Source organism: Vitis vinifera, chromosome 12 (genome assembly GCF_030704535.1).
Source record: "Vitis vinifera cultivar Pinot Noir 40024 chromosome 12, ASM3070453v1".
NCBI lineage: Eukaryota > Viridiplantae > Streptophyta > Magnoliopsida > Vitales > Vitaceae > Vitis > Vitis vinifera.
The window spans coordinates 1,854,330-1,877,863 of NC_081816.1; the positions used below are offsets into that span (position 1 = coordinate 1,854,330).

A 23,534-nucleotide genomic window follows, 5' to 3' on the forward strand; every position below is an offset into this window, starting at 1 on the left:
TAAATTGTTTTTTGTTTTCTATTTTTAGAAAACAAAAAACAAAGTGTTTTCAAATAATATATTTTAGTTGTTTTCAATTGTGTTTTTTAGAGCTATTTTTAAAAATAATTATACAAACATATATAATGATTAAAAATAAAGTTATGGAAATAAAAATTATTTTTATAATTATTTATAAATATTAAAAATAAGTTAAAAACATTTTAAATTCTCAAATAAATTATTGTTCTACAAAATATTATAAAATAATTTTTAAAAGTTATTCATAAAAACTATTTTTTAAAATTGCTTTCAAAAGCAGTTACCCACGGTACGATTTCAGAGTTGGAGAAAGCCATCTTAACCGAATAACTGATACTTCCAGAACTTTCGGGGAGGCTATTGAGATTACAAGAAACCTCAAGGACGTTTCTGATATTTTTCTCACAGCTGAACGGTCAAACGCTGAGGGTTTTGAGTCCAATTCACCAGGTCAGGGGTTTAGGGGGAGAGAGAGACAGAGAGCATCTTCATCAATCGACAATGGCGGACGACGACTACAACGATATGGATATGGGGTTTCTCTCTCTCTCAATATATATTATATAATATTATATTATATATATGAAGTTAGAGTTTGGTGTGTTATCCTCTCTCAATAGTTTTCCGTTTGGTTATTGAGAAAAGGCAGGGAAAATAGAAGAAAGTGAAATTCCGGGTTTATTTTTTATTTTTTATTTTTGAAGTTTTTTATGATTTGGGACGTAAGAACATGTACACCATCCACGTAAGATAAGAAAGCGTTTGATTGCTTTAATTTTCCCCAATTTTCTCTGCAACCAAACAGATATCGAGGGAAAAGATATAGGAATTTTTATTTTCGAAATTTAATGGAAACGAGTAGGTACAGATAATACTTCCTTACATGAATATATATATACACACACACACACACAAAGGGTCTTAAGGGATTTGTTAAGTAATGGTTGTGGGTAAATAGAACTGGCTTTACCTGTTAACTAGTTGAAAATGGTCGAGATGGTCCTGTTTTGGTGTCATAAGGGGCCAGTATGGGGCTTATTGCCTGATACATCTCAGTGTTTATGGGGTTTATCTGGATTTGTGATATAGATGGGTACAAATTTCTCAGGCAAGTAATTTCTAGTACCATGTTGGAATATGGTATATGGATACCTAGTAGCCCTAAGGTACATTGATTTCCTAACCCAGAATGATATTCAGAATAAGTTCTATTGATAGAAAAAGAGTAAGTGCAAGGAAGGATGATGCATCCTTTGAGCTAAATACAACACGGATAATAGAACAGATTGTCAGGAGAAAAAGCCAACTTAAATATTGAACCTGTTTGTCTTATCATATCTTGTATCATGATCAACAACCCAATATGGCTGTGTGATGAACTTGAGAGAATCGTGGTAAATATTAATTTCATACATTATCATGCTTGCAGTACATTAAGTGCTTATTTGGGAGTGATTCTCATGAAACCGCTTTTAATTCATGGCACCTTTATCCATAACATTTCTATCAGAAATACTTTTACAGGGTATCAATTAGTATTTGAATATAAAGCAAACTAGTGTTTTGAAAGTGTTTTTAGTAATGAGATATATTAACAAAAGGTAATTTTTGGAAGAAACTTCTACCAACTGCTAGTCCAAAAATGATTTCAAGTGATTATTTAGATTTTTAAAATTGATTTTTGAATCTTTTCCAAACGCATAATTTGACTGATAAGTGTATATTTCTCTAAAGTGAAAAAGGGCAGCCTTCGTTATTTATTTGTTTTCTCAATGTTGTTCTCAAGTTTTTATTTTACATTGAACTTGCATTGCAATCACAGTAGTCACATGCACCATGACATTAGTCTGTGTTTTTTTTTTTTTGTAATAAGCTGCTTCAAAGGCATACATTTGGTCTCATCATTCTCATGTATATTGTAGAATGTGCCACCTTTTGTGTCATTCCATAATGAAATTTTAAATATGATTTTCTTAATATGTAAGGATTCTTAGAAAGAAACCTTAAAAGGGGAGAACCACAGCACAAGGATGTATACAGTGAAAAATTCGACAGGCAAGAAAAACAAAGGACAAGAAGGCCAAGATAACTAGGGCTGTAACTTGATGGGTTAGGTTAGATTGGTGGCTAATCCAAGCCCAATCTGGATTAAGAAACAATTGACTTGAGTCCAACCCAATCCAACCCCTAACCTGAAGTACTTAACTCAAGCCTGTCCCAATCTCGTTTTTCTAAATTCAAACTGGTTGAATTAGGCTCGGGTTGATTTGATTCGATGATTTAAAGTCCACCCACAATGTTTTTAAAAACTTTTTTTTATATATTTATAGTAAAATTTAAATAGTAAATGGAATAACAAAAGAAATAAAATAAATTTATGTATCTTTCTAGTAAAATGAAAAAGTATATGATATAATTATAATTTGATATTTTCCTAAAAAATTTATAAAATAAAATAAAATAAATATTATTATATAGGATAATATTTTTGATAGGCAAGCTATGAATGTGTATCAAAGAAGCCTACGCAAAAAGTGCAACAAAGTACGCACAGCGTATACATTTGACGTCCACCAAAGGTTATCTAGGATAATATAAATTTTAAATATTGGATTGGGTTTGGGTTAGGCTTGGGTTATTCAAACCTTTGTCCAAGTCTAACCTGAGTATTAAAAATGATTGCCTAAGCCCTTCCAAAGGTTGGGTTGGATAGGGCCAATTTGCCCCAGTTGCACCCCAATTAGATAATTGATCACAAATAGGCCTCAGGCTAATGAAAACGTATCAATGAAATTTATTATAAAGAAAGGGAGGCAGGCCACCCTCCCTTAAAGAATTATTGGGCAAGAAGAAACAGACCTTAAGAAAAGAATCTGGTGGAAGTTTAATCTGCAGGCATGTAAAGTTACACTAACGAAACCCTTTTTCTGTTTGCATTGTTGTCAATGCCCTTCCCTCCCTTCTCTTATAACTACCATGCTGCTTTGTATGTATGCTCGTGGACATGTGTAACTTTGCTATATATATGTTTTTGTGTGTGTGTGTGCGAGTTGGTACCAATAACTATTAATAAATTTTGCTTTGTTATCCATTTAAGGTGCCTTATTATTTAATGAAACAAATTTTGATGCTGCAGATATGAGGATGAACCTCCAGAGCCTGAGATTGAAGTAAGAAGCTGTTATATTGATTTGCTTCCTCAATTCATCTGGTATATTGAAATGTTATTTTTTCAAAAGTTTATTGATTAAAGTATTTCTGGAATAATTGACAGGAGGGTGCAGAGGAGGATGCTGATAATAATAATAATGAAGACATTCCGGACGCTATCGAGACTGCAGAAAAAGAACAGGTGCCTGTAGAACGTTCTCGAAAGACTTCCAAGTATATGACAAAATATGAAAGGGCAAGGATCTTGGGTACCCGTGCTCTGCAGATCAGGTTTTATTTTCGGAACCTATCAATCTAAAGTCCTGTTGACCTAGGTGGTTGATGCCATAATAATTTTTCATGTGGATTGAGCAGCATGAATGCGCCTGTGATGGTTGAGTTGGAGGGTGAGACTGACCCACTTGAGGTATGAATCTTTGTGAGGTATGCTGGTCTAGAATTTTATTTTTTCCACTCTAATAGTATTCCAGTGTCTTTGGTCATGCTAATATGACTCAGTTCAAGTAAATGGAGCCTTATCTCAACTAATGATGTTGGATCAATAATGCTTTTCCATTTTACTTATATAGAGCTAGAGTCTTATTTTTTTTTTCTTTTCATTAAATTAGCATGTCTTGTCCCATAATTGCAGTCTAGGCCCTTTTTGGTTTTCCCTCAATCCATGCATGCTACCAAAAACACTCATCTGCAATTGGCCTTCTTTTGGCATGGGCAAATAATCCCAATTTTCTCCAATCTTGTGAACCGTAGTGGTGTTATCTCAACTGTCTCATAGATGCATGCAGTCTATTTCTATCCTTTTCCCTTTTTCTTTTTTTTTTATATATATATTTTTTGTCTCTTTTGATGAGAAACTGAATTCTATTTAGAAAGGGAGGGAGAGAGACAGGGAATGAGAAAATATCCATCTCAGAAGAAATAAATAAATAAATAATAAAGAAACGAATGAATACAACAGTCAAAAAAAAAAGAAAAAGAAAAAAGGAAAAGAAAGAGGATGGTAACTCCCAAAGAATCTCACCAAAGTAATGGCTCCCTTCTTGGCTAATAAATCCCCTGCATGTTCACTGAGCTGTGAGTTTGAAGTTGTAGCTCCCCTCTTCTTTGTTTTGCCTCTCATCTGTTTCAACACAGACCTTTCAGCCATTGCCATTTTGTGAATCTTGTTTCAGGACCATAAAGCCCCAGCTTGTCCAACAACTATCTCACAAAGTTTCAATTTTTTTGCATTGATATATGTTGATCACACAACACTCTAAAAACATGCAGCCTATTCATCTAACCAACTACTATCTCCATAAGTTTCCTCTTTGTGCTATATCACTTTGATATTCCATTTTTCAATTGTTTTAGATTGCGATGAAAGAACTTCGTGAGAGGAAGATACCCTTCACCATTCGGCGCTACCTGCCTGATGGAAGGTAAGGGTCTTAGTTTGAAGTTACTGGCCTTCTTTTTAGGTTAGCCATACTTAGTTGAACTCCCTGCTCTTTTTCTGTTTTCATCTGCTTTTCTTCTATATTGAAAACCTTTGGTTCTGTGACATGCTCCAGTTATGAAGACTGGGGGGTTGATGAATTGATTGTAGAAGACTCATGGAAGAGGCAAGTGGGTGGTGATTGACTAGTTCTCATTTGGCAGCGAAGAATTGAACTAATGGAAGTTCCATGTGAAATATTTTTAGAACTTCCTACTGCAGACCTGATTAGTTTGACCAGCAATACATACGTGTATAGGATGTTTGAGGTTGATTTTGTGCCTCAATGACTATCCTTAATTCATGTTGTAGATGTTTCTCTTCTTTTGGTTTTTGTAGAGACCTATAATGGGGTTGATATTAATGGCCCGTTCTCAATTCCAATCCATGGGAAAAATTAGAATGAAGGTACCCTCATGCTAAGAATCAGAAATCTCCCTGCTCATCTTCCTGCAATTATTACTTGAAATTTGCACCTTTTCTTTTCCACATGAAAATTCTGATTGAACATTAGTATGAGGGAATGATTGTTGAATCTTCCTTTCTGAGGCAAATTGCTGGAATTGTCTCTGACTAGTTTTTTGGACTTTTTATATGCTTTGAGATCAAACTTCTCACACTTTTCCTAGATGCTTCTTCAGATATTAGGAAGTGCTTGATTTTGACATGTTGATGGAAGGAAGAGGGAAACTGCATGGTGCCCACTGAAGGGTCCAGCCCTTGTCGGTTTTCATTGTCCTGTCTGCATTAGGTGCCTTCGTCTATGCTTTTCATGTATTTATTTCTCAGAAGGCATTAGCGAATGGGATTTGTAACTCTGTTATGTTGATAGGGCTAAGTGGAGCCCTTTCTCTTATGGGTTTTCGTCTAGAGATCAATTCATGAATAGTGTCTGTGTTGCTAGTAAAAATATGGCCTTTAGTTTTCACAGTTGTGCTTCTCTTTTTCTTGAGCATTTTAGACTGCTAATTACACTCCCCGGTTGTATGATTTACCACGTTGTCATTCTCTTTTTCTTTAATTTCAATAATAAAAATTTATTCTCTCAATTTGCATCTTCTCCTTAGGTCATCATCATTGCATAAAGGACTAGAAAACAAGAATACCTTAGACTTTTCAACAGATAAACAAGTGGTCACCTTTTAAACAGATAAACAAGTAGCTGCCTTATTGGAATTGTCGAGATGATCATAGCAATAAACTTGAAATTCGAACACATGGCCTTTAAAATAGAGGAGTGAGGTAATGGGGACAATGCTTCAATCAATAGAAGCAGGACAAGTTATCACTCACATGGTACAAACTTCTTTTAAACCGAGTTTTCCAAATTTTCTAGGTGAGAATCCTAGTGGGTGGATTTACAGATGTGACAATTTTTTAAAAATTAATGGAATTGAGGATTATGAGCAAGGTAGGATTGGCTTCCTTACATTTAGAAGGAAGGGCCTTGGAATGGTTTCAAGGGTACGAGGCTAGTAACAAGGAACTCAATTGGGCATAATTTTCTATATATGTTGTTCTAGATTTGACCCTAGTGATTATGACAACTTTATTGGGCAAATAACCAAATTGAAACAAGTTGCTATGGTTATAGCATACCAATAGCAGTTTGAAGTACTGATGGCTAGAACTAGTAGGTCACAAGAGGAATTTTTTTTGTTCAATATTTAATTAGTGTTTGAAATAGGCAATTAAAAATTAAGTAACATGTTTCGAATAAACATACTAGCCCAAACTTTCAGGTTAACCTTGTTGTAGAAAGGGGCAATAGAGGCAATTCTCAAGAAAGTTAAGGACTCTAATGGAGATGGGAGAGTACAGTGAACTTTACGGGAATTAGAATGACCAATTACAACCCATTAAAATGATTTCATTTGCAAATATGCAAAAGAGGCATAAAAAAAAACTTTGTTATTGTTGTGATGAGAAGTATGAGTTTGACCATAAATATAAAAGAAAACAATATTTTTTTTTTTAAATGGTCATGAAAGTGAAGGGGAAGCGACATATGAAGTTGAAAATGATATTAGGGAGGAAGATCCCATTAGATCATGAGGATCTGTAGCAACATTAAAAAGAAGGTCATCATTATACTAATTAACTCATGAAGTACCCATAATTTCCTTGATCCCATAGTGGCCACAAGAACCGGATACTCGATGCAAACTACTAACCCCATGAAGATGATAGTGACAGATGGAACTAGAATTACTAATGATGCTTTGTAGGCAATTGACATAGAACATGCAAGGGAAGAAATTTTAGGCAGATTTGAAGCTTATACCTTTTTGGGTGGGTGCGATGTGGTATTAGGAATTCAATGGCTAGCTGAATTGGGACTTATATGGTGGGATTCCAAGAATTTGAGAATGAAATTTATTGTTGATGGAAGGAAATTCGCATTAAGAGATGTGACAACAAGTCCCAACAAGTTAGTTTCAATATATCGAATTCAAAAGGATTTGAGACATATATCTTAATAATATACCATTCAAATTTTTATCATACAAGAGAATGAAGAAAATAAAGTTGAAGAGGAATAATAGGGCAGTTGTCTAACTCATTTCCAAAAGACGTAATATGGGAAGATATTTACAAGATTCAACAAAAATTTTCGCAGACTCATTCTTAAGAACAAGGCTTCTTTTGATGGGTCCAAAGATCCCATAAGTATGTTTGCTTTTCTTTTTATCTAGTTTCCTTATTTTAATTTAGTTTTCTTGTTTTATCATGCTAGCCTATATAAAATAGGGAAAGTGTAATGGGAAAGGTACAAAAGTGATCTCAAAATATATATATATATATATATATTCTCTAAATTTGCATCTTCCTTGGGGCACAAGCCTTCTAGAATCTATCCAATCCATCCAAGTTTGGTAGCACTCATTTTAGATGATGCTGGCGCTTTACTTAAAAAAGCTGCACAATCAATTTTAGAGGGGTGGTGTTTGAATGCTGGATTCACTTCGTACTTTGTGGGATTTGTGATAAAGGCAAACCATTCCGTGTGATTGCCTACAAGAGAATCAAATATTAATGAGCACTGTTGGCTTACGGCTGCTCGTGCCTGAGGAATAAAGGTACTTTGGTCATTTTAGGTCATACTTAATTATTCAAAAAGAGAGAAAAAAAAAAAAAAAAAAACAGGTCGGCTTGGTTATAAAGTGAATATGGAAAGTGGAATGCTAACGTCTATTGACTTACTTCCTTGGAAACAAACAAAAATAAAAAATACAAAATGTCAAGACTTCTAAAATTATGACGAAGTACCTTTCATGGTAAAGTAGCCTTTCATTCTTATGCTTGACTTCCTCGATACTTTTCATTTCATTTACATTTATATACTTTTTTGATATTTATTGAAATAATATTATCAATCAAATAATATCATATACATATTTTTAAATCCAATCTTTTATACCCGTTTTATTTATATTCTTATATCTTGATTTTATTCATTTATAGCATCGTTAAATGGTTTAAATCTTATTATGTTTGTTTAATAGTCACCATTACTATGCCTTAAGAAGTTCAAAATTGGCCCGTCATTTTACAACTGTTAGAGCATCAGATTTAGTAAGCTCAGAGACAAAAGTTCTCAAACAAATCATGCACTTAAAAAAGCCATGCCATAATTTACTGTGAAGATAAAGATATTGTTTTTATATGTCATAATCAAAAGTTTGTAATGGTAGGTGGCCCCATCAGTGGACTAACCTTGTCACTACCCACCACATATAATTGGTTACCCATTTTCAAACTTCCCTAAATCAAATTAATTAATGGATAAATAATTATTCCAAAAGCTTGACTTGGATTTCCTTTTCATCAAGTCAATGGAGGCATACCAATATCCCAAAATCAGTTGATTTTTTTAACAGTCACCAAAATCCTTGGCATCAAGAATTTGCCTGTGAATTTGGAAAACAATGAGTTTAATACCCAAAAAAAAAATTTGAAGTGCAGTTTTCTTGTCTATAAGGATAGAAAACTGTTTTGAAAAACAGTTACCACACATGCTTGTAACTTCCAGCTCCCGTAATGATGAGAGGTGAGTAAGTGGAGTGGGTTCATAGTCAGCCACATCGTACAGTAGCAAATAAGGATGGGCCATGGCTCATGTGAGATCTGAAAACAAGGGAGAAAGGTGGAAAGAGAAAAGGGTTTTATTTTGTAAAGGCTTAGGGCCTTGGGTGTTTCTGCCTGTCATTTGCATGATATCTTCAATCAAATTGTGCTTGACAAAGTGGAGTGGACCCCATTCCTCCTTTTTCCCACCACCTTCCAACACCCAATATTATCATCGCTTTCTCTTCTACACTCTCTACACTTCCAGTTTGGTTCTGACTGCAAAAGCTGTGGAGTGAAGAACCCACATCACTTCATCATCATCGCCTCTGTAAAAAGGTGCTTTTCATCTCCATCATTTGTGAAATTCCCAGTTTCCCAGAAGAGTTGAGAGTCAATTCTTAAACCCATTTTAATTTTACTGCTTAATTAATGATTTTGATCCTGAAATGGTTTTTCTTTCTTTCCTTCTTTTGGGGGTAGAATTTTTTTCATGCATAATTTTTGAAGATCTTGCCTTGTCCTTCCTTTAGGGTGTTCTGGGTTTTTCATTTATTGCGGTGTCTTAATGAAGTTGTGAGAAAAGGGTCTGTTCCAAGTCATCTTACACCAATGAAGACCCTAATTTTTCAAAGAAAATATTGATTTGGTTCTGATATGTCATGGGTTTGTTCCTAATTTGTGAATTTTGAACGGGCCATTAACCCATCCCGCAATCTTCATTGATGCTCTCTTCTTCATTATATGTGAAAATTCTTGGTTTTCTGTGATTAATGTCTCTGTATCTTCATTAAATGGGTAAGAAATTTGCCTCTACTTTTTTTTTCTTTCACTTGTGTCAAGGATATAGGTCAGTTCTAAGTCGTTTGACCTGTGAGCTAGACAATCTGTAAGTCTTAAAACAGGTGGGAAAGGGGAAATTTTGATGACACGGACCCTAGTTGTCAAAGAAGTGTTTTTAAAAAATGTTTGGGTGCTACCATATTTAGCTGGGTTTCTTCCCGTATATGAATCTTGGAGGTGTGGTTACTCCAGTTTATAATCTCCATTTTGGTCATTCTGATAGTCATTTTGTGTAGAATTATAGTCCATTGAAAGACCCATAACTTTTTTTTTTTCTATATTTTTTTAATTCAGAAATCTTCCTGTATCATGCTTGAGACTTATGTTCGGAGTTCATTAATGATATCTCTTATTTTTTTCATTCTGAATTTTCATTAAAATCTCATTAGCACCTGGATCTCTTTCCATTACTGCTTCTGTTTGTGAAGGCAGGGTTAATGCTAAGTCATCTCACATGCAACAGCATCATTCTTCATCATTTGTAAGTTTACGAGTGCTGAATAGGGTTTGATTGATTAGAAAAAATATAGTTTGATTTTAATCATGAATTCAGGCCATGTACTCTTTTAATAGTTTATCATATTCTTGAATCTCAGTAGTGTATGTGTATGACATTTTAGTTATTTCTTTTTGCATCACCTGTAAATATTTCATTATGGGTATTGAAATATTGTCTGCAGTAATATCTTCAAGTGATTAGATAAGGGTCATCTCTACCAGCATGGCAGTCAATACATGTGTCTCAGGAGAGGAGTGAACATGCCCAGAACCTAGTACTCGAGAGAGTGATTAGGTATTGACATCTTTCTGAATGGCATCTTTCTTTAGAGTCTGAATTTCTACTTTTTCTGTCTGTTTTTGCTTAATTTATGTTCTTACTTTGTGTTTGACTGATATATAATAACCAAAACTGGCTGCAAGACAAGGTAGAACCCTTGCTGGAGAGTTAGCGACTTCTTGAAATCTGTCAGTCCTTATGGTGGACCAACAAGTGGAATTCCTAGCTGATTTTGCTGAGAAATTTAAAGAATTTTCCCCTGATCATGACAGTTTTGATGATTTTCTTCAAGACCAGGTACTTAAAACTTCAGCATCTTTCCCCAATTAGTGCAGGGAAGACGCTTAAATCAATTTATGTTGGACAATCATGTTATCAATTTTTACATTTAGAGGATCCTGTTCATGTTACTTCAATTAATTGCAGGAAATTGTTTATCAATCATTACAAGCTAGCGGCCAGAATAACAGAAATAGTAATGATGATCATTGTGACCAGGAGTCCAGATATTTAGAAGACGGACAATCTTCAAATGCTGAAAGTGTTGAATTACAGCTAGCTGTTGATGAAGCTATTGCTAGATCCTTGATGGAGGAAGACTTTGTGGATGTATCCATCTCTGAACCCAGTGGAACTGCTGAAGGTAAAATAAGTAATTTTCTCTTCCATATGAGTCTTTGGTGGTAGTTGCTAAGTTTGTTAGGTTCTTTTCGAACAATTTTCTACAACTTTGCTTGGCACATAACATATTGCTGTCATAATTGATTTCCCAGCCTATATTTTAATGGGACGAGTGCAATTAATTTGGTTCTAGGGATGCTTTGATGGTGGACTATTGTTTGGCATGTATTCATATAAAGTTACAGATTAATGTTCTACTGCCAAATTACCCAATTTTCTCAAAATGCTCATAGGTTTTAAAGCCTTTCAGAGAAGCAAAGTGATGGCTATACCAGAAAATCTATGCACCTCAGCAATCTTTCAATGTGTATTTCATACTTAAGTTTTGATATTGTTGTTGCCAAATTAGTCACAAATCTAAACTCCAAAGAAAATTTGTTGTCAAGAGGACTTCATTATAAGAAAATACTTATTAAACTAGAAAGAAAGGGGAAAACATTAAATTTTGATTCAAGTGTGAAGATATGAAACTAATTTATGATAATATGAAAAATGTTGCTAGCAATTCATTTTTGAAACGTCACATGAACATCTTCCTTTTTTTGTTTGTTTGTTTGGTATGGTGAGTTGGAGAGATGAGAGACTATCCTTAGGTTGGAAATTTGTATGTGTCATCAATCAGGTTGTTGCCTGGTCTCCATCATTGAAGTCAAATACAAACTGCACCATCACCTCTGACCTTCTGCCTAGATATGGGCAGAAGGTTGGTTGAAGCACATTGTGGTGCAGGTGAGCCATTATGTAAAGGAATCCAAGGATTTCTTTCTCAGTTGGTTTTTTGTTTCTCAGCCGATAGAGTCTTTCCTTCTTTCAGAAAACTTGATTCTCTGCCTATAAGTTGTCCTCTCCTATTTATTGATGAGAATACCTGGAGGGGGATGTTGCAACAACCAATGTATAGGTACTGATATGGGTTGACAAATTTGTACTTGCTATTAGGTCTTGATTTTGGTAATGATATTCTATATATGGTGTAGATAATTGCTTTACCTTTAAAGGGACATCAGTCCATAATAGTCTCGAACAGACTGCATATTGGCAGCCAGTGTCCAGGTCCTTACATATTCTTATTAGGTAAAAAAAAAAAAACAAAGCAAAAACAATCTTTCCCGATACTAAGCCAGTGGTAGCCATGTCTCAAATTAGCCATCTCGTCTATGCTGCAGAGTTACTAATCTGGCTATTGGTGTTACACTGGGTTCATGTTTGGCCCAGATCTGAAATGCATGGGCAGCTATCTGGCAATATTTAGGTGGTTATTTGACCCTTTCAAGTATAATTTTGGCTTTTTTTGCACTGATATAACATCTCCTTGGTCTGGGCAATGATTTATTAAATCTTTCTAGGTACCTTATACATTGTTGGATGTCCTTAGTGTATTCTCACCATTGATATCCCTTGTTGTCATATTTTGGTACCATGGCCTGGTGAGTCTATGCCATTTGATATTTTAAGATATATTTCAAGACTCTGATCTCTGAGGTGTGTTATTCTTGTCATGGGAAACCAATGTAGGCATGAACAGGGATACACTTTGGTGGGAATTTGTTAAAATTAGAAAGCCAATTTGGAATATTCATTCATAATGGAGTCTTATTATCCTGTTAAAGGATTCTTAATGTCCTAATTGTTGTCATTTCCAACATCCTGAGCCCATGTTTCAACTTGGCAGACTCCCCTGCACTAACAACCTCAACATTCCCTCTCTCTGTCCCCCCTCTCCAACTGCCCTCTTAATTGCTTCCACACAAATCCTTCCTGACTCTGCCCTGATTCCAAATTTTGAACTGGTTAAATTTGCTGAATTTTTTTTCTATTATTATTATTCCTTTTTGGGAGGAAGGGGTTTGGCATACCTTCGTTTAGTTTTGTTAGCAAATGAGATATATTTTCAAAGTTTAATTTTATACCTTCTTGGTTGAATTGGATTAAGTGAAAGAATACTATTTAGATTAAGACTGTTCAATTTTTCTGTATTCCCACTTCACTCTTGAAGTTCACTATGCATTGCAATTCATTCTTCAAGCTCCTAGCATTATATCTAATTGTGAGATGTTTGGGTTTTTCAAGCAAATATCACTGCTAATAACCCCATTTTTTTTACATATCCTTCAGGGGACACAGAAGTTACTGAGAATGCGGAAGTTCGTTCTGTTGAAACTTCTGTTGCAGTAATATACTATATGACTTTCTAATACCCTAGTTAACATTTCTTGTGTCTTGAAGCTGTGATCCATATGTGATACTAGGCATTTTTGCTGAATGCAGGCTGTGAATCAAGATAACATTAATCCAGATGATATGACTTATGAGGTGGGCTCACTGATGTGACTGCAGTGTTACATATGTAAATTGTGATTCAAATCAAAATGCCCCTAGATTCCTAATGTTCCTGCATGGTGGTCCAAATGATCATATACAACACAGTCATGTGCATTGGCCTGCTGATGTATCTGTGTTTTTTTTCTCGTGTTAGGAATTGCAAACATTGGGAGAATCCATTGGTGTTGAGAGCAAAGGTCTGTCAGTGAAGCAGATTGCGAGTTTGCAACATACCAAGTTCAAAGAAAAGAAGGGGTTCTTTACAACTAAAAGAATCCATAAGGAGTAAGATTCATCTAAGTCTCCTCATTACATGGCATTATATGACAAAACAGAAGCTAAAAGAAAGAGTAAAAAAATCACACCTGGAAAACAACAAGCTTATTTCCAATGAAGAAGCTCAAAATTGTGAAATCCTTGTAGGCCTATGTAGTGAGATAACCTTGAGCAACACATGACATGATCATATATGCTAATAAAGAGAAGCCTGATGGGCTATTAAATCAATTATTAAACTTCCCTTTCATTCAAATAAATAAATAAAGCCACTAATATCATTCATCTGCATTGCTACATGAAGGATGGTTCCTACTTATATTGGGACTGAACTCATCTTGATATACATATCAGCGCAAGTATTGGGGAAGTTAAATGCATTACCATTGAATCCAATTGCCCTTCTCTCTCTCTCTCTCTCTCTCTCTTTCTCTCTATGTGAGTTCTGCTTGTGAATTGAGCACATGCCACCCACCCTTATATCCATGTACCAACTGCATGAGCCCATAATCATGTATCTGGGAAAGAAGATGAATAACTTGAAGAACACATACAAACAATTGATATATATACTAAGTGATCTATATCAGAGTTTGTTCTCATTTCTATTCACCAATTTTGGTGTAAAGGATTTCATGCCAGCACTATGGCTCCTCTAGGATGAGGCATAAACCATGCACTTCTGATTTTCAACTCTTAACTCCTTACTATTCCAGTCCATTGATTTAGCTTGGGAAAAGAACACCGTTGAAGTGGGTTTACCCATGTCTGGTTCCTCTCTTTTTAAAATTTTTTTTACTCATTTATTTGCTTGATAGCAGTAAATTGTCTAATATTCACAACAATCAAAGAGCAGATAAAATTCTTCATTTAGATTTACTATCCTTGTTAACTGGAGCTAGATTTTTTGAATTAAGATTAATGTTGATTGTGTTATGGATGGAGAATGATTTCCATTTTGATGAGAAGAATTTGTGTCATGATTTCTTGTTGCCCAAAGTCTCATGTTACATATAAGAAATTATATTTTGACTAAAACTGTGGACGACTTTGAACATGTTGGACTTTGGATTAACATTACTAATGTTAGTTGTGATCTTAAATTAGTTATATTGCTGTATACTATTTTACACATAGACAAAATGCACAAGATTATATATTACAATTTATGGGATTATTTTGTGCTTGAATTTATTGTCATAAATCAATTTTGAACTTTAATAGAAAGTTGAAAAAGGGGGGTTTCTTATGCCTTTAAGAGGAGTGAAGTTTGAACTTGATTACTGCATTGTTGGGTATTTTAGTTGACAAAATGTTTATACTGAATGAAGCCCAAGATTTTTGAAGCATTGTTTGTGTACTAGTTACAGCCTACATTGCTGTTGAAACTTGGATGATATATGATTCTATCCTACTTAATTCTCTGAGTGGTTGATTTCTGTAATAGAAATTTAATTTTGTGGGTTTAATTAAATTTTATAAAAGGCTGTTGAATGAAATTAATGTTAAATAATTGATGACTTAATGGAAAAAAAAATTACTCATTTTCATAGCGAAATGACATCATTTGCCCTATCATTTAAGCCCATAAGCAAGTGTTCGGTGGAGAAATGAATAACATGAAGGTTTATGCACATGCTCACATGCACACATGTAGCTCATATTTATGATTTTTCTTATTTTTACTGGGCAATTGGGTGAGGTTATTTTGCTGTATAGGTGTTTGTGGCAGCACTTCTATTGGGTCATATTCATCACATGTATATCAAGATATTTTTATAATTTTGGTTATTATTTTACTGGGCAATTGGGTAAGATCACTTTGCTGTATAGGACTAAATGACAGGACTCCTATGCAGTCATTGTATCACTGAAAAAGAACACTGCAGAACTGTCTGCATCAAGAGGGTGTATCTCTTCCTAGGACAGCTTGTTACATATGCTCCAATCCAGCCTTCTTTATTTCTATGTTAGGTTTTTATTTCTTAAAAGTATTATCATGGATTTGTTTCTCTGATAACATTCAATCTTCCCTAATAGTTTCAACAAGTGGAAACTTTTAGCCACTGATTTTGAAGCTGGTAAAATTTTGAGCCAACTTCTTTATTTCTATGTTAGGTTTTTATTTCTTAAAAGTATTATCATGGATTTGTTTCTCTGATAACATTCAATCTTCCCTAATAGTTTCAACAAGTGGAAACTTTTAGCCACTGATTTTGAAGCTGGTAAAATTTTGAGCCAACCAAGTTGATTCATAGCTTAGATCAGTACTTATGAGTAAAGGTCTGAATAAGCTCAGATGAGGTTCAGGGTGACCCACTGATTATCAGAAAACCTGGTTAACTATATGTAACTTGATTGTATCATGTATAAGCCAATTAAGACTTAAAACTGATCTTGTACCATCTGAGGTTCAACAAGGCATTAGAAAGTTAAAATTAGCTTTTTCAACTGACAAATAATCTTAGCTTTTCATTGCCTATTTTGAGTGGTCAATGTCCATGGTGTGCAGCCATTCAATTGTTCTGGAATTCATGCATATCCTTAGACTGCAAAACTGGGAAATTTTCCAAACTAGCTGCAAGAGTTTCCTGTATCATTTATGAGATTCATGGTATTTTCTGATTAATTCTTTTGATAGGTGTGTTATATGCTGTGTGCAATTCAAGCACAACGAGGAGTTGATTACTTTGTCCTGCAAACATGACTATCACAAGGACTGCATTGCGAAGTGGCTGGAGATCAAAAAGGTACATTATATAATGTTCAACGTTCTTCAGATTGACATTCGTTCCTTAGTCCTTGTTTAGCATTGGCTGCTAGTAGTCACGAAATCTCCTAGAAATAAACTATGTTGTTCACTGAATATGAAGGTTTTGTGTCTCTGTTGAAATTCAGGGTAGTGTTTGAATTCACACAGATTTTAGACTAAGGATTTAAATTTGAGTCCCCAAATCCAAACTTCTTATGTCGAGACCCATGCAACTGGAGATTTAAATTAAAAGAATTGCTCAGGTTGTCGGTCGATTTATTGTGATTTCATCTTGTTCAAGAGTTTAAACATGTGAAAAATCACATGTTTCAATTCCAATAAGGTGCAATAATATTTCTCTCTTTCATATGCAGAACTGCCCTGTCTGCCAGAGGGAGGTGGAGCTGCCCGATTTCTGATCAAGAGAGGCTTGCTGGATTCTGAAATTTGTTCATATGTAGATGATGGTAGTCGTTTCTGGCTTCAAATTTTCCTTGAAGAGCAGTGAAAATTTCCGAACAACAGAACAGTATAAAATGTTTCTTCCTTTTAACAATGAATTGGGTTTCCTTGAGTCATTCTCAAAATGAATGGTTTCAGGCGGGGCCAAGTTGGCTTGATCGTTTGCAGTTGCATGAACAACAAACTCTGGTGGAGGCTAGCTACATAATTTTAATTTTTTCAGATTAATGTATTGGCCTGAATTGAAGCTTTCTTTTGTTAAGTGTTTTCGTACTTGCTCACATTCAACATAGGCTTTCAGAAACACCCTGATTTTCAGCTCCAATCTTGGGAACATCTCTTTGAATTCCTTATTTGATCTGTCATGTTTTTTCAGCCCAAATAGTAAATGATGCTAGTGAATAAGAGTGTGTTTGACAATGATTCTATGAAACGTTTCTAACCTTTTTATTTTCAAGTGTTAGAAATATTAAGAGTGCGTTTGAGATTGATTTTAAAAGTGTTTCTAGCATTTTTAACACTTGAATGATAAAAATTTTCAAGTATTAGAAATATTAAAAACACTTCCTATCATCACTACCAAACGAACTCTAAAAACGTTTCTTGAAATCACTATTAAATAGGTTTTAAAGTTGGGTGAAAATAAAGCATATGTATACTGTTAAAGTTTGTTTTACAGTGATTATAAGAAATGTTTTTAACTTAAAAAGTGTTTTTTTTTATAAAAAAAAAAAAAGATATTACCATGTACATTGTTTCCTCTACTCATGGTTGTGTAGGTGAGTTGGTGCAAATTGGTGACGTGCCCTGCATGGATATTTGTTAGAGTTCTAGAGGACCTACCTAAGTTTTCATAAGAAGCAACCTCACTTCCGTTCTCATATGGGTAAATCTATCAAGTGCATCTTGCGACTGAACACACCACCCATAAATGATATGATATTCATTAAGGCTATGTTTGGTTCCCGGAAAATTTGAGGGAAAATGCGAGGGAAATAAAATATAAAGGAAAAGTAGAAGGAAATAAAAAGTGAAGGAAAATAAAAAAAATAGATTAAAAATTGATAAATTATTTTTTTTGTTACTTCAAACTCATTTTATTTATTTTAACTCATCAATATAAAGATTAAATAATTTAAAAATACATAAGTTTTTAATTAGTTTTAATTATATTTGATTTTTTTTTATATTTTTCATAGGACAACCAAACATGAAAAAATCATTTTCCTTAGCATTTTTTTTCTTTCCTTTGTACTTTCCGGGAACCAAACATAGCCTAAGAGTTTGTGCTCACCCTACCCCATTATAGAATATGTACCATATGTACACTATAGGATGTACTCTCATATATAAATAGCTAATGGAGCACACAATCAACAAGTGACTTGTTATTATCCATGTTAACCTATTTCTTGGGATCTTCGTTCATGTAAGTTGAGTTACCATTTCTCATGACTTTATATTAGACATGAGCCTCATCTCCTTTGATGTTTCTTCCATTAGTTTCTATTTAATGGTTTTATTAGAGGATCAACTAAATTCAACTTTGACTTCAAAAATAACGCATGATATTGTGCTTTAGACGTATATGTTTGTTCTTTCCATTATATATCATGCTTTTAGCCTTTATTATTATAGCCTAACTATCACAATGTGTAGACATAGAGAGTGTTGATTTCATTCATAAAGGAATATCTATTAAGAGGTTTTTTGTTCAACTTCGGAACTTAACTTCTTTAAAGCAATGAACTTAAGTCTCCATAGTCAACTAAGTAATGTAAGTTTTTTTGACAAACTTCTAAGAAACCATACCTCCTCTAAGGGTAAAGACTTGATGAAGGAATCTTTTTGAAGACATGTCCTTAACAAGAAAGAAATTAGAATAGAAATTAACAAAACGTTATTTTCATTATAGAATTTTAACTCACTAAATTAAAATGACAAATCAAGGACATGAAGAACATTACAAAGAGTGACAATTAAGGGAGATAAAGGAAGTGAAATAGAACTAACACAATAAGTATAAAGTTGCTTTATCATTCACAATTGTCACTTGATCATTGCTAAGAGAAGGACTTCAAGAATCGAGATTAGCTACATTTGGAGCAAGATGATGAGTGGTACTCGAATTGAGCAACCAAGCTTCATTGATCACCATAGGAGTGGCCAACATAAAGTAGTGAGATTGGTTTGAACGATAGAAATTGGTAGCAAACAATTAATAGCAAGACATAATAACATGATCAAATTTACTACAAATTTGACATTATAGATTCAGAAATGTAGTGTTATGTCCTATTTGAAGCGTTTCCTAAAATCACTATAAAAAAAAGGGATGTTTTACATAATTCATAAAACACTTTAAAAAAATTGAAAATCACTTAATAAGTGATTCTCCTAAAAAACGCTTATAGAAAAAAATAATTTCATTAAAAATACTTTGAGGAAATACACTATCAATCGCATTTTAAGAGTGATTTTAAAAAATGTTTATAGTATTTATAATATTTGAATGATAAAAATTTTCAAGTATTAAATATATTAAAAACACTTCATAAAATCACTACCAAATGAGTTATAAATCTTGAATGTTACTATTTCGCACCTTAATGTTTTTGTCATTTTATATAATTTAAGGTGGAAGATGGTATTAGGATATTATAATTGATTTAAATGCTTAGAACTTTAAACTTAAAAGTGTATGAAATTTTAATCATTTTATTTTATTTTTAATATTTTTTATTCAAAATTCGGTGTGGATGTGAAAAAATTTCCCAATTTTATTTTCATTTTTAAATTTAGCGCCATTTCCTCCCCCTTCAAGTGTCTCTCCATCTCTCTCTTGCTCTCCCCCTCTAGCCCCCGATGGTACTCCACCACCAACTCTCTTCCCGGAAACGGCCCGCCATCAACCACCCATTTGCACCACCCAAAATCCCTAAACCTAAAACTACCCCTACCCCTACCCCTACCACCACGACCACCCCCACCACCACCAATGAAGTCGACCAATCCCAGAGACTCCAAAACGATGTCGCAGAAGCCACAGCCATCGACAAGATGGTGTCACTGCTGGCAGACGCAGGTTGCACCCTCTTCCACCCCTCCGGCCCACCATGTCTCCCCTCCAATCCTCACAACTTCCGGCGCCACCTCCACCGCCTCTTCTCCTCCTCCTCCAACGCCTCTATACGCTCCGCCTTCCTCTCCGGCTTCTCCTTTTATGTTCAATCTTCTCAGAATCTCCACAGGTTTGTCAATCCTATGTTTAATTTCCTATAGAACAGAGGAAATGGGGTGGAGATTTGAGTTTGGAATACTGTGTTATGCTCAGTTTGGTTTTTGGAAAAGTCGATTTAGTCTACAATTTTCCCTTTATTCACCAAAAATTATGTTAATCCTTTGCTAGTGAAGCTAAGGAACTGGAGGAAAATTTAATTTGGGATATCAATTCTTACTATGTCTGATCCTAAAAGATATTAATTAAGCAAATAGTTCAAATATTTGATTTCTTTTCTTTTTCCTTTATTCCGCAATTTTTTTTTTAATCTTCCGTTTGGTTGCCTGGGAAACAGAGGCATTTCCAATATAATGTTTTTCTGTGTCTGGTTCTGAAAATATCAATTTCACCAAACAGTTCAAATCTTTGATTTCTTTCCTCTTACTTACATTTGCTCGGCAAAAAAAACATAAAAAATAAATAAATTCAATCATACTTGATAAAATGGTAGCAGGAGGAAAAAAAAAACTTGGAATCTTATTTCTGCTGGAACAAATTTGCCAATTGCAAGATTCCTATCTTTGTTTGGATCTCAGGAAAGAACCAGAGAAGGGAAAATGATATGATGGAAGTTGTTTGAGTGAAGGAATTCAAATTAAATAATTTTTTCATTCTTTTCCTGTCATTTTCCTCATTCATACAAAAATAGCTTTATTGTATCTTCTTGGCTACCCGACGAAATATAATGTTTTGTTTCTGAAAGAGTAATTCTTCAGACAACTCATAGAATCTAAGCTATTCGAAAGGAAAATTTTTCCATTAATCAAGTTCAACTAATTTTCATTTGGATGCTGAGAAATAATTGGAAAGGAAACAGGGAACTTGAATCTCAAGATGTTGGGGGAAGAATCTGGGGACTAATGCTGCATTGGTTAATGAAAAGATGCAGGAAAATAAATGAAACCTATATTTTCAGTTTGAAAATTTTCTTTGCCTAGCAGTCTAATACTTCCATTTGGCTATGTTGACATCGGTAAAATATAATACTGTAAATTTTATTTTCTTTTCCATTTATGTTTGGTCAGAAACTGAAATGATTGTGACCTAACGATTTACATACTCTTCAGGGTTCTTTTACCTTCAAATCGTGATGGTTTGGGTCCAGCAACATGTGAGAGCCTGGTCCGACATCTCTTACTCGTTCCTCCAATCCAATTAGATCTTCAGAACATGCTTCTCGAGAAGCTTCCAGAATATTTTGATATAAATCCAGAATATTTTGGAAGATCATCTTCACTTGATGAGGATGTGGCCCGGCTTATTGTTAATCATTTCCGCTGGCTTGATTTTCTTGTTGATTCTTATGCATTTACCAATAAATTGATGCAAGTCCTATCAATTTGTCCTTTACACTTGAAGAAAGAGATTATTGGATCTTTGCCAGAGATTATTGGCGATCAAAACAACAAGACCGTGGTTGATTCACTTGAAAAAATGCTTCAAGAAGATTCTGCTATCATTGTGTCTGTGCTTGATTCTCTTTCCAATTTGAATTTGGATGATCAGTTGCAGGAGCAGGTTTTGTTTTTTTTTTTTAATTTAAAGCTCTATTTGGTTTCTCGGGAAATTGAGGGAAAGAGAAGAACAAAACCTTCCATGTTATGTCTTTGGTATTTTGGTATGTCAAAATAACTCAACCAAGCAAAGCAGTTGAGTTTGAATTTTTTGAATGCTGTGTATTTATTATGCTCCTTTTGGATGCTGAGAAGCTGGAGGAAAGAATAAAAGGAGAAATGAAACATTTTGTGTTTGTGCCTTTTTTTCTTGTTCTCATTCCTAGAACCAAAAATCATTTCAATCGAGTATTGTGGAATTATTTGGCCAAGTTAGATTGAGTCTTGCATTCTGTTAGGATACAGACTTCTCTGTTTTGTCAAAAAATGAAGCAGAGCCTTCAGATTCAATTTTTTTTTTTCTTCTTTCATCTTCTTTTCCTAAAATTTTCTTTGCAACCAAATAGAGTCATAAGCTTCCATTAAGCACAGTATGATAATAACAAGCTTTACCTATTTTCTGCTTTGTGAAGGTTGTCACCATATCATTGTCATGCATTAGAACAATTGATGCAGAGCACATGCCATATTTACTCCGATTCTTATTTCTTTCTGCAACACCAACAAATGTTCGAAGAATAATCTCACAGATCCGAGAGCAGTTAAAATTTGTTGGGGTATCAAGTTCAAGCACAGTGCAGCACCGTAAACTTAAGGGAAAGTCAACTTTGGGCAATACAAATGCTTCAATTCTTGATGCCTTGAGATCAAGTCTACGATTTAAGAATGTATGTTTTATTTTCATTGTTTGTTTATCTTTCTAAAAGATTTTTTTTTACCTGCCATTTGGTTGCCTAGAATTTGGAGGAAAATAAATGAAAAATAAAATTGGAACCTTATATCTTCTGTTGATTTTGTTGTCAAGAGAAATGAAAAAAGAAAAAAAAAGAACCAACTTTGATGCTTCATTTTGTAATGAATAGAATGATAGAAAAATATGATGCCTGAAAATTTCTTTTGGCTTTTGTTTTCTTCAGTTTTATTGGCAGCCAGATAATGTTAATGTTAAGATCTAACATAACTTTTTATTGGCTGGAATCATAGATGCTATGTCAGGAGATCTTGAAAGAATTAAAATGCATTGAAAGAATTCGGGACCACAAAGTGATTGACATATGGCTGCTTATGCTTATATACATGAATGGTGAATCCTTGCAAAAAAGTGTTGAGAAGATATTCAAAAAGAAAATTATTGAAGGTTGTATTCATGAAGCTATGGTTGATCAGTGCATTGGTGGAAACATGGAATTAGTACAGGTGTGTATCTCTTTCATTCATCTTGAAAAGAAGAATTTTTTTGTGGCGGACCATATGTCCAAGAGACCCAGACTGACTGATGTAGCAAGGAGAAAGGAGACATTCAAAATTAATGGGATAATGGCAGTTGTTTTACTGTTAAGTGGAATATAGAAATGTTGTCCACATCATCTACTGTGGATTTAGTATAATTGTTTCTATAGCTTTCACTTCTGAAACTTCTTTGAGTCTTGAACTACATTTTTGTTGATACTGTTTTACTTTCTTGAATCTTGCACTTCATTTATGATTTATTTTGAGTTTTGAGTGTTACATTGATATCATTTAGGATTATTTCCCCTCATTCCTCTCCTTGTCGGAGTACTTATTGGCATGCAAAGAAGAAAAAGCAAGGGACTTTGGCATTCACATGTATTCCATTCTATTTGAAGAATTTGTTGATACTTATTCAAGACAGGAAGTAAGTAACCATTGTCAACTTTTTCCATTCATCATCTATCTTGTCTGATTATCAAGGCCTTGTTCAGATATACTTGTTGGAATATGGCTTCTGTTTTTTAATGTTGTGAAACAGAATATCTGGAGAAGATATA

General features: G+C 34.1%; 3 protein-coding genes across 19 annotated transcripts in view; all 3 read left to right on the forward strand.

Moving 5' to 3' along the window:
- Nucleotides 1-313: 313 nt before the first annotated feature.
- On the forward strand, nt 314-5,076 carry LOC100243758 (DNA-directed RNA polymerases II and V subunit 6B). The gene is made up of 6 exons (XM_002282687.5): nt 314-557; nt 3,158-3,191; nt 3,296-3,462; nt 3,547-3,598; nt 4,546-4,613; nt 4,746-5,076. Exons 1-6 carry the CDS (start codon nt 523-525, stop codon nt 4,813-4,815), a joined length of 426 nt encoding a protein of 141 aa, XP_002282723.1. The 5' UTR covers nt 314-522; the 3' UTR covers nt 4,816-5,076.
- A 3,493-nt stretch (nt 5,077-8,569) lies between these two features.
- LOC100248907 (E3 ubiquitin ligase BIG BROTHER-related) lies at nt 8,570-17,176 on the forward strand. 16 transcript variants are annotated; one of them, XM_010658787.3, is made up of 10 exons: nt 8,570-9,076; nt 10,013-10,061; nt 10,261-10,373; nt 10,502-10,655; nt 10,785-11,001; nt 13,155-13,210; nt 13,308-13,352; nt 13,516-13,646; nt 16,279-16,387; nt 16,764-17,176. In XM_010658787.3, the coding sequence occupies exons 4-10, from the start codon at nt 10,557-10,559 to the stop codon at nt 16,806-16,808; spliced, it is 702 nt and encodes a 233-aa protein (XP_010657089.1). In that variant the 5' UTR covers nt 8,570-9,076; nt 10,013-10,061; nt 10,261-10,373; nt 10,502-10,556; the 3' UTR covers nt 16,809-17,176. The 16 variants fall into 16 exon arrangements, with proteins under 16 accessions (XP_010657089.1, XP_002282713.1, XP_003633258.1 ...); XM_010658785.3 differs by having other exon boundaries at nt 8,825-9,076; nt 10,009-10,061; XM_010658792.3 differs by having other exon boundaries at nt 8,847-9,076; nt 10,009-10,061; nt 10,857-11,001.
- Nucleotides 17,177-19,684: 2,508 nt separating this feature from the next.
- LOC100248975 (uncharacterized) overlaps nt 19,685-23,534 on the forward strand; it is a 32,276-nt gene continuing 28,426 nt past the window's right edge. Inside the window, exons 1-5 of one of the 2 annotated variants that reach the window (XM_010658783.3) lie at nt 19,685-20,102; nt 21,199-21,649; nt 22,158-22,412; nt 22,729-22,941; nt 23,270-23,401. In XM_010658783.3, the coding sequence (XP_010657085.1) occupies nt 19,717-20,102; nt 21,199-21,649; nt 22,158-22,412; nt 22,729-22,941; nt 23,270-23,401 (1,437 nt within the window). In that variant the 5' untranslated portion in view covers nt 19,685-19,716. Of the gene's footprint in view, nt 20,103-20,953; nt 21,105-21,198; nt 21,650-22,157; nt 22,413-22,728; nt 22,942-23,269; nt 23,402-23,534 lie in introns of those variants that run through there. The other variant, XM_010658784.3, reaches the window with a different exon arrangement.

Coding starts and splice junctions, on each gene's coding strand:
- LOC100243758 (XM_002282687.5), top strand. CDS start 523: ATGGCGGACGACGACTACAACGATATGGATATGGG. Junction 3,192..3,295: donor CTCCAGAGCCTGAGATTGAA/GTAAGAAGCTGT, acceptor AATAATTGACAG/GAGGGTGCAGAGGAGGATGC. Junction 3,463..3,546: donor ACCCGTGCTCTGCAGATCAG/GTTTTATTTTCG, acceptor TGGATTGAGCAG/CATGAATGCGCCTGTGATGG.
- LOC100248907 (XM_010658787.3), top strand. CDS start 10,557: ATGGTGGACCAACAAGTGGAATTCCTAGCTGATTTTGCTGAGAAATTT. Junction 13,647..16,278: donor ACTAAAAGAATCCATAAGGA/GTAAGATTCATC, acceptor TTCTTTTGATAG/GTGTGTTATATGCTGTGTGC. Junction 16,388..16,763: donor AGTGGCTGGAGATCAAAAAG/GTACATTATATA, acceptor TTTCATATGCAG/AACTGCCCTGTCTGCCAGAG.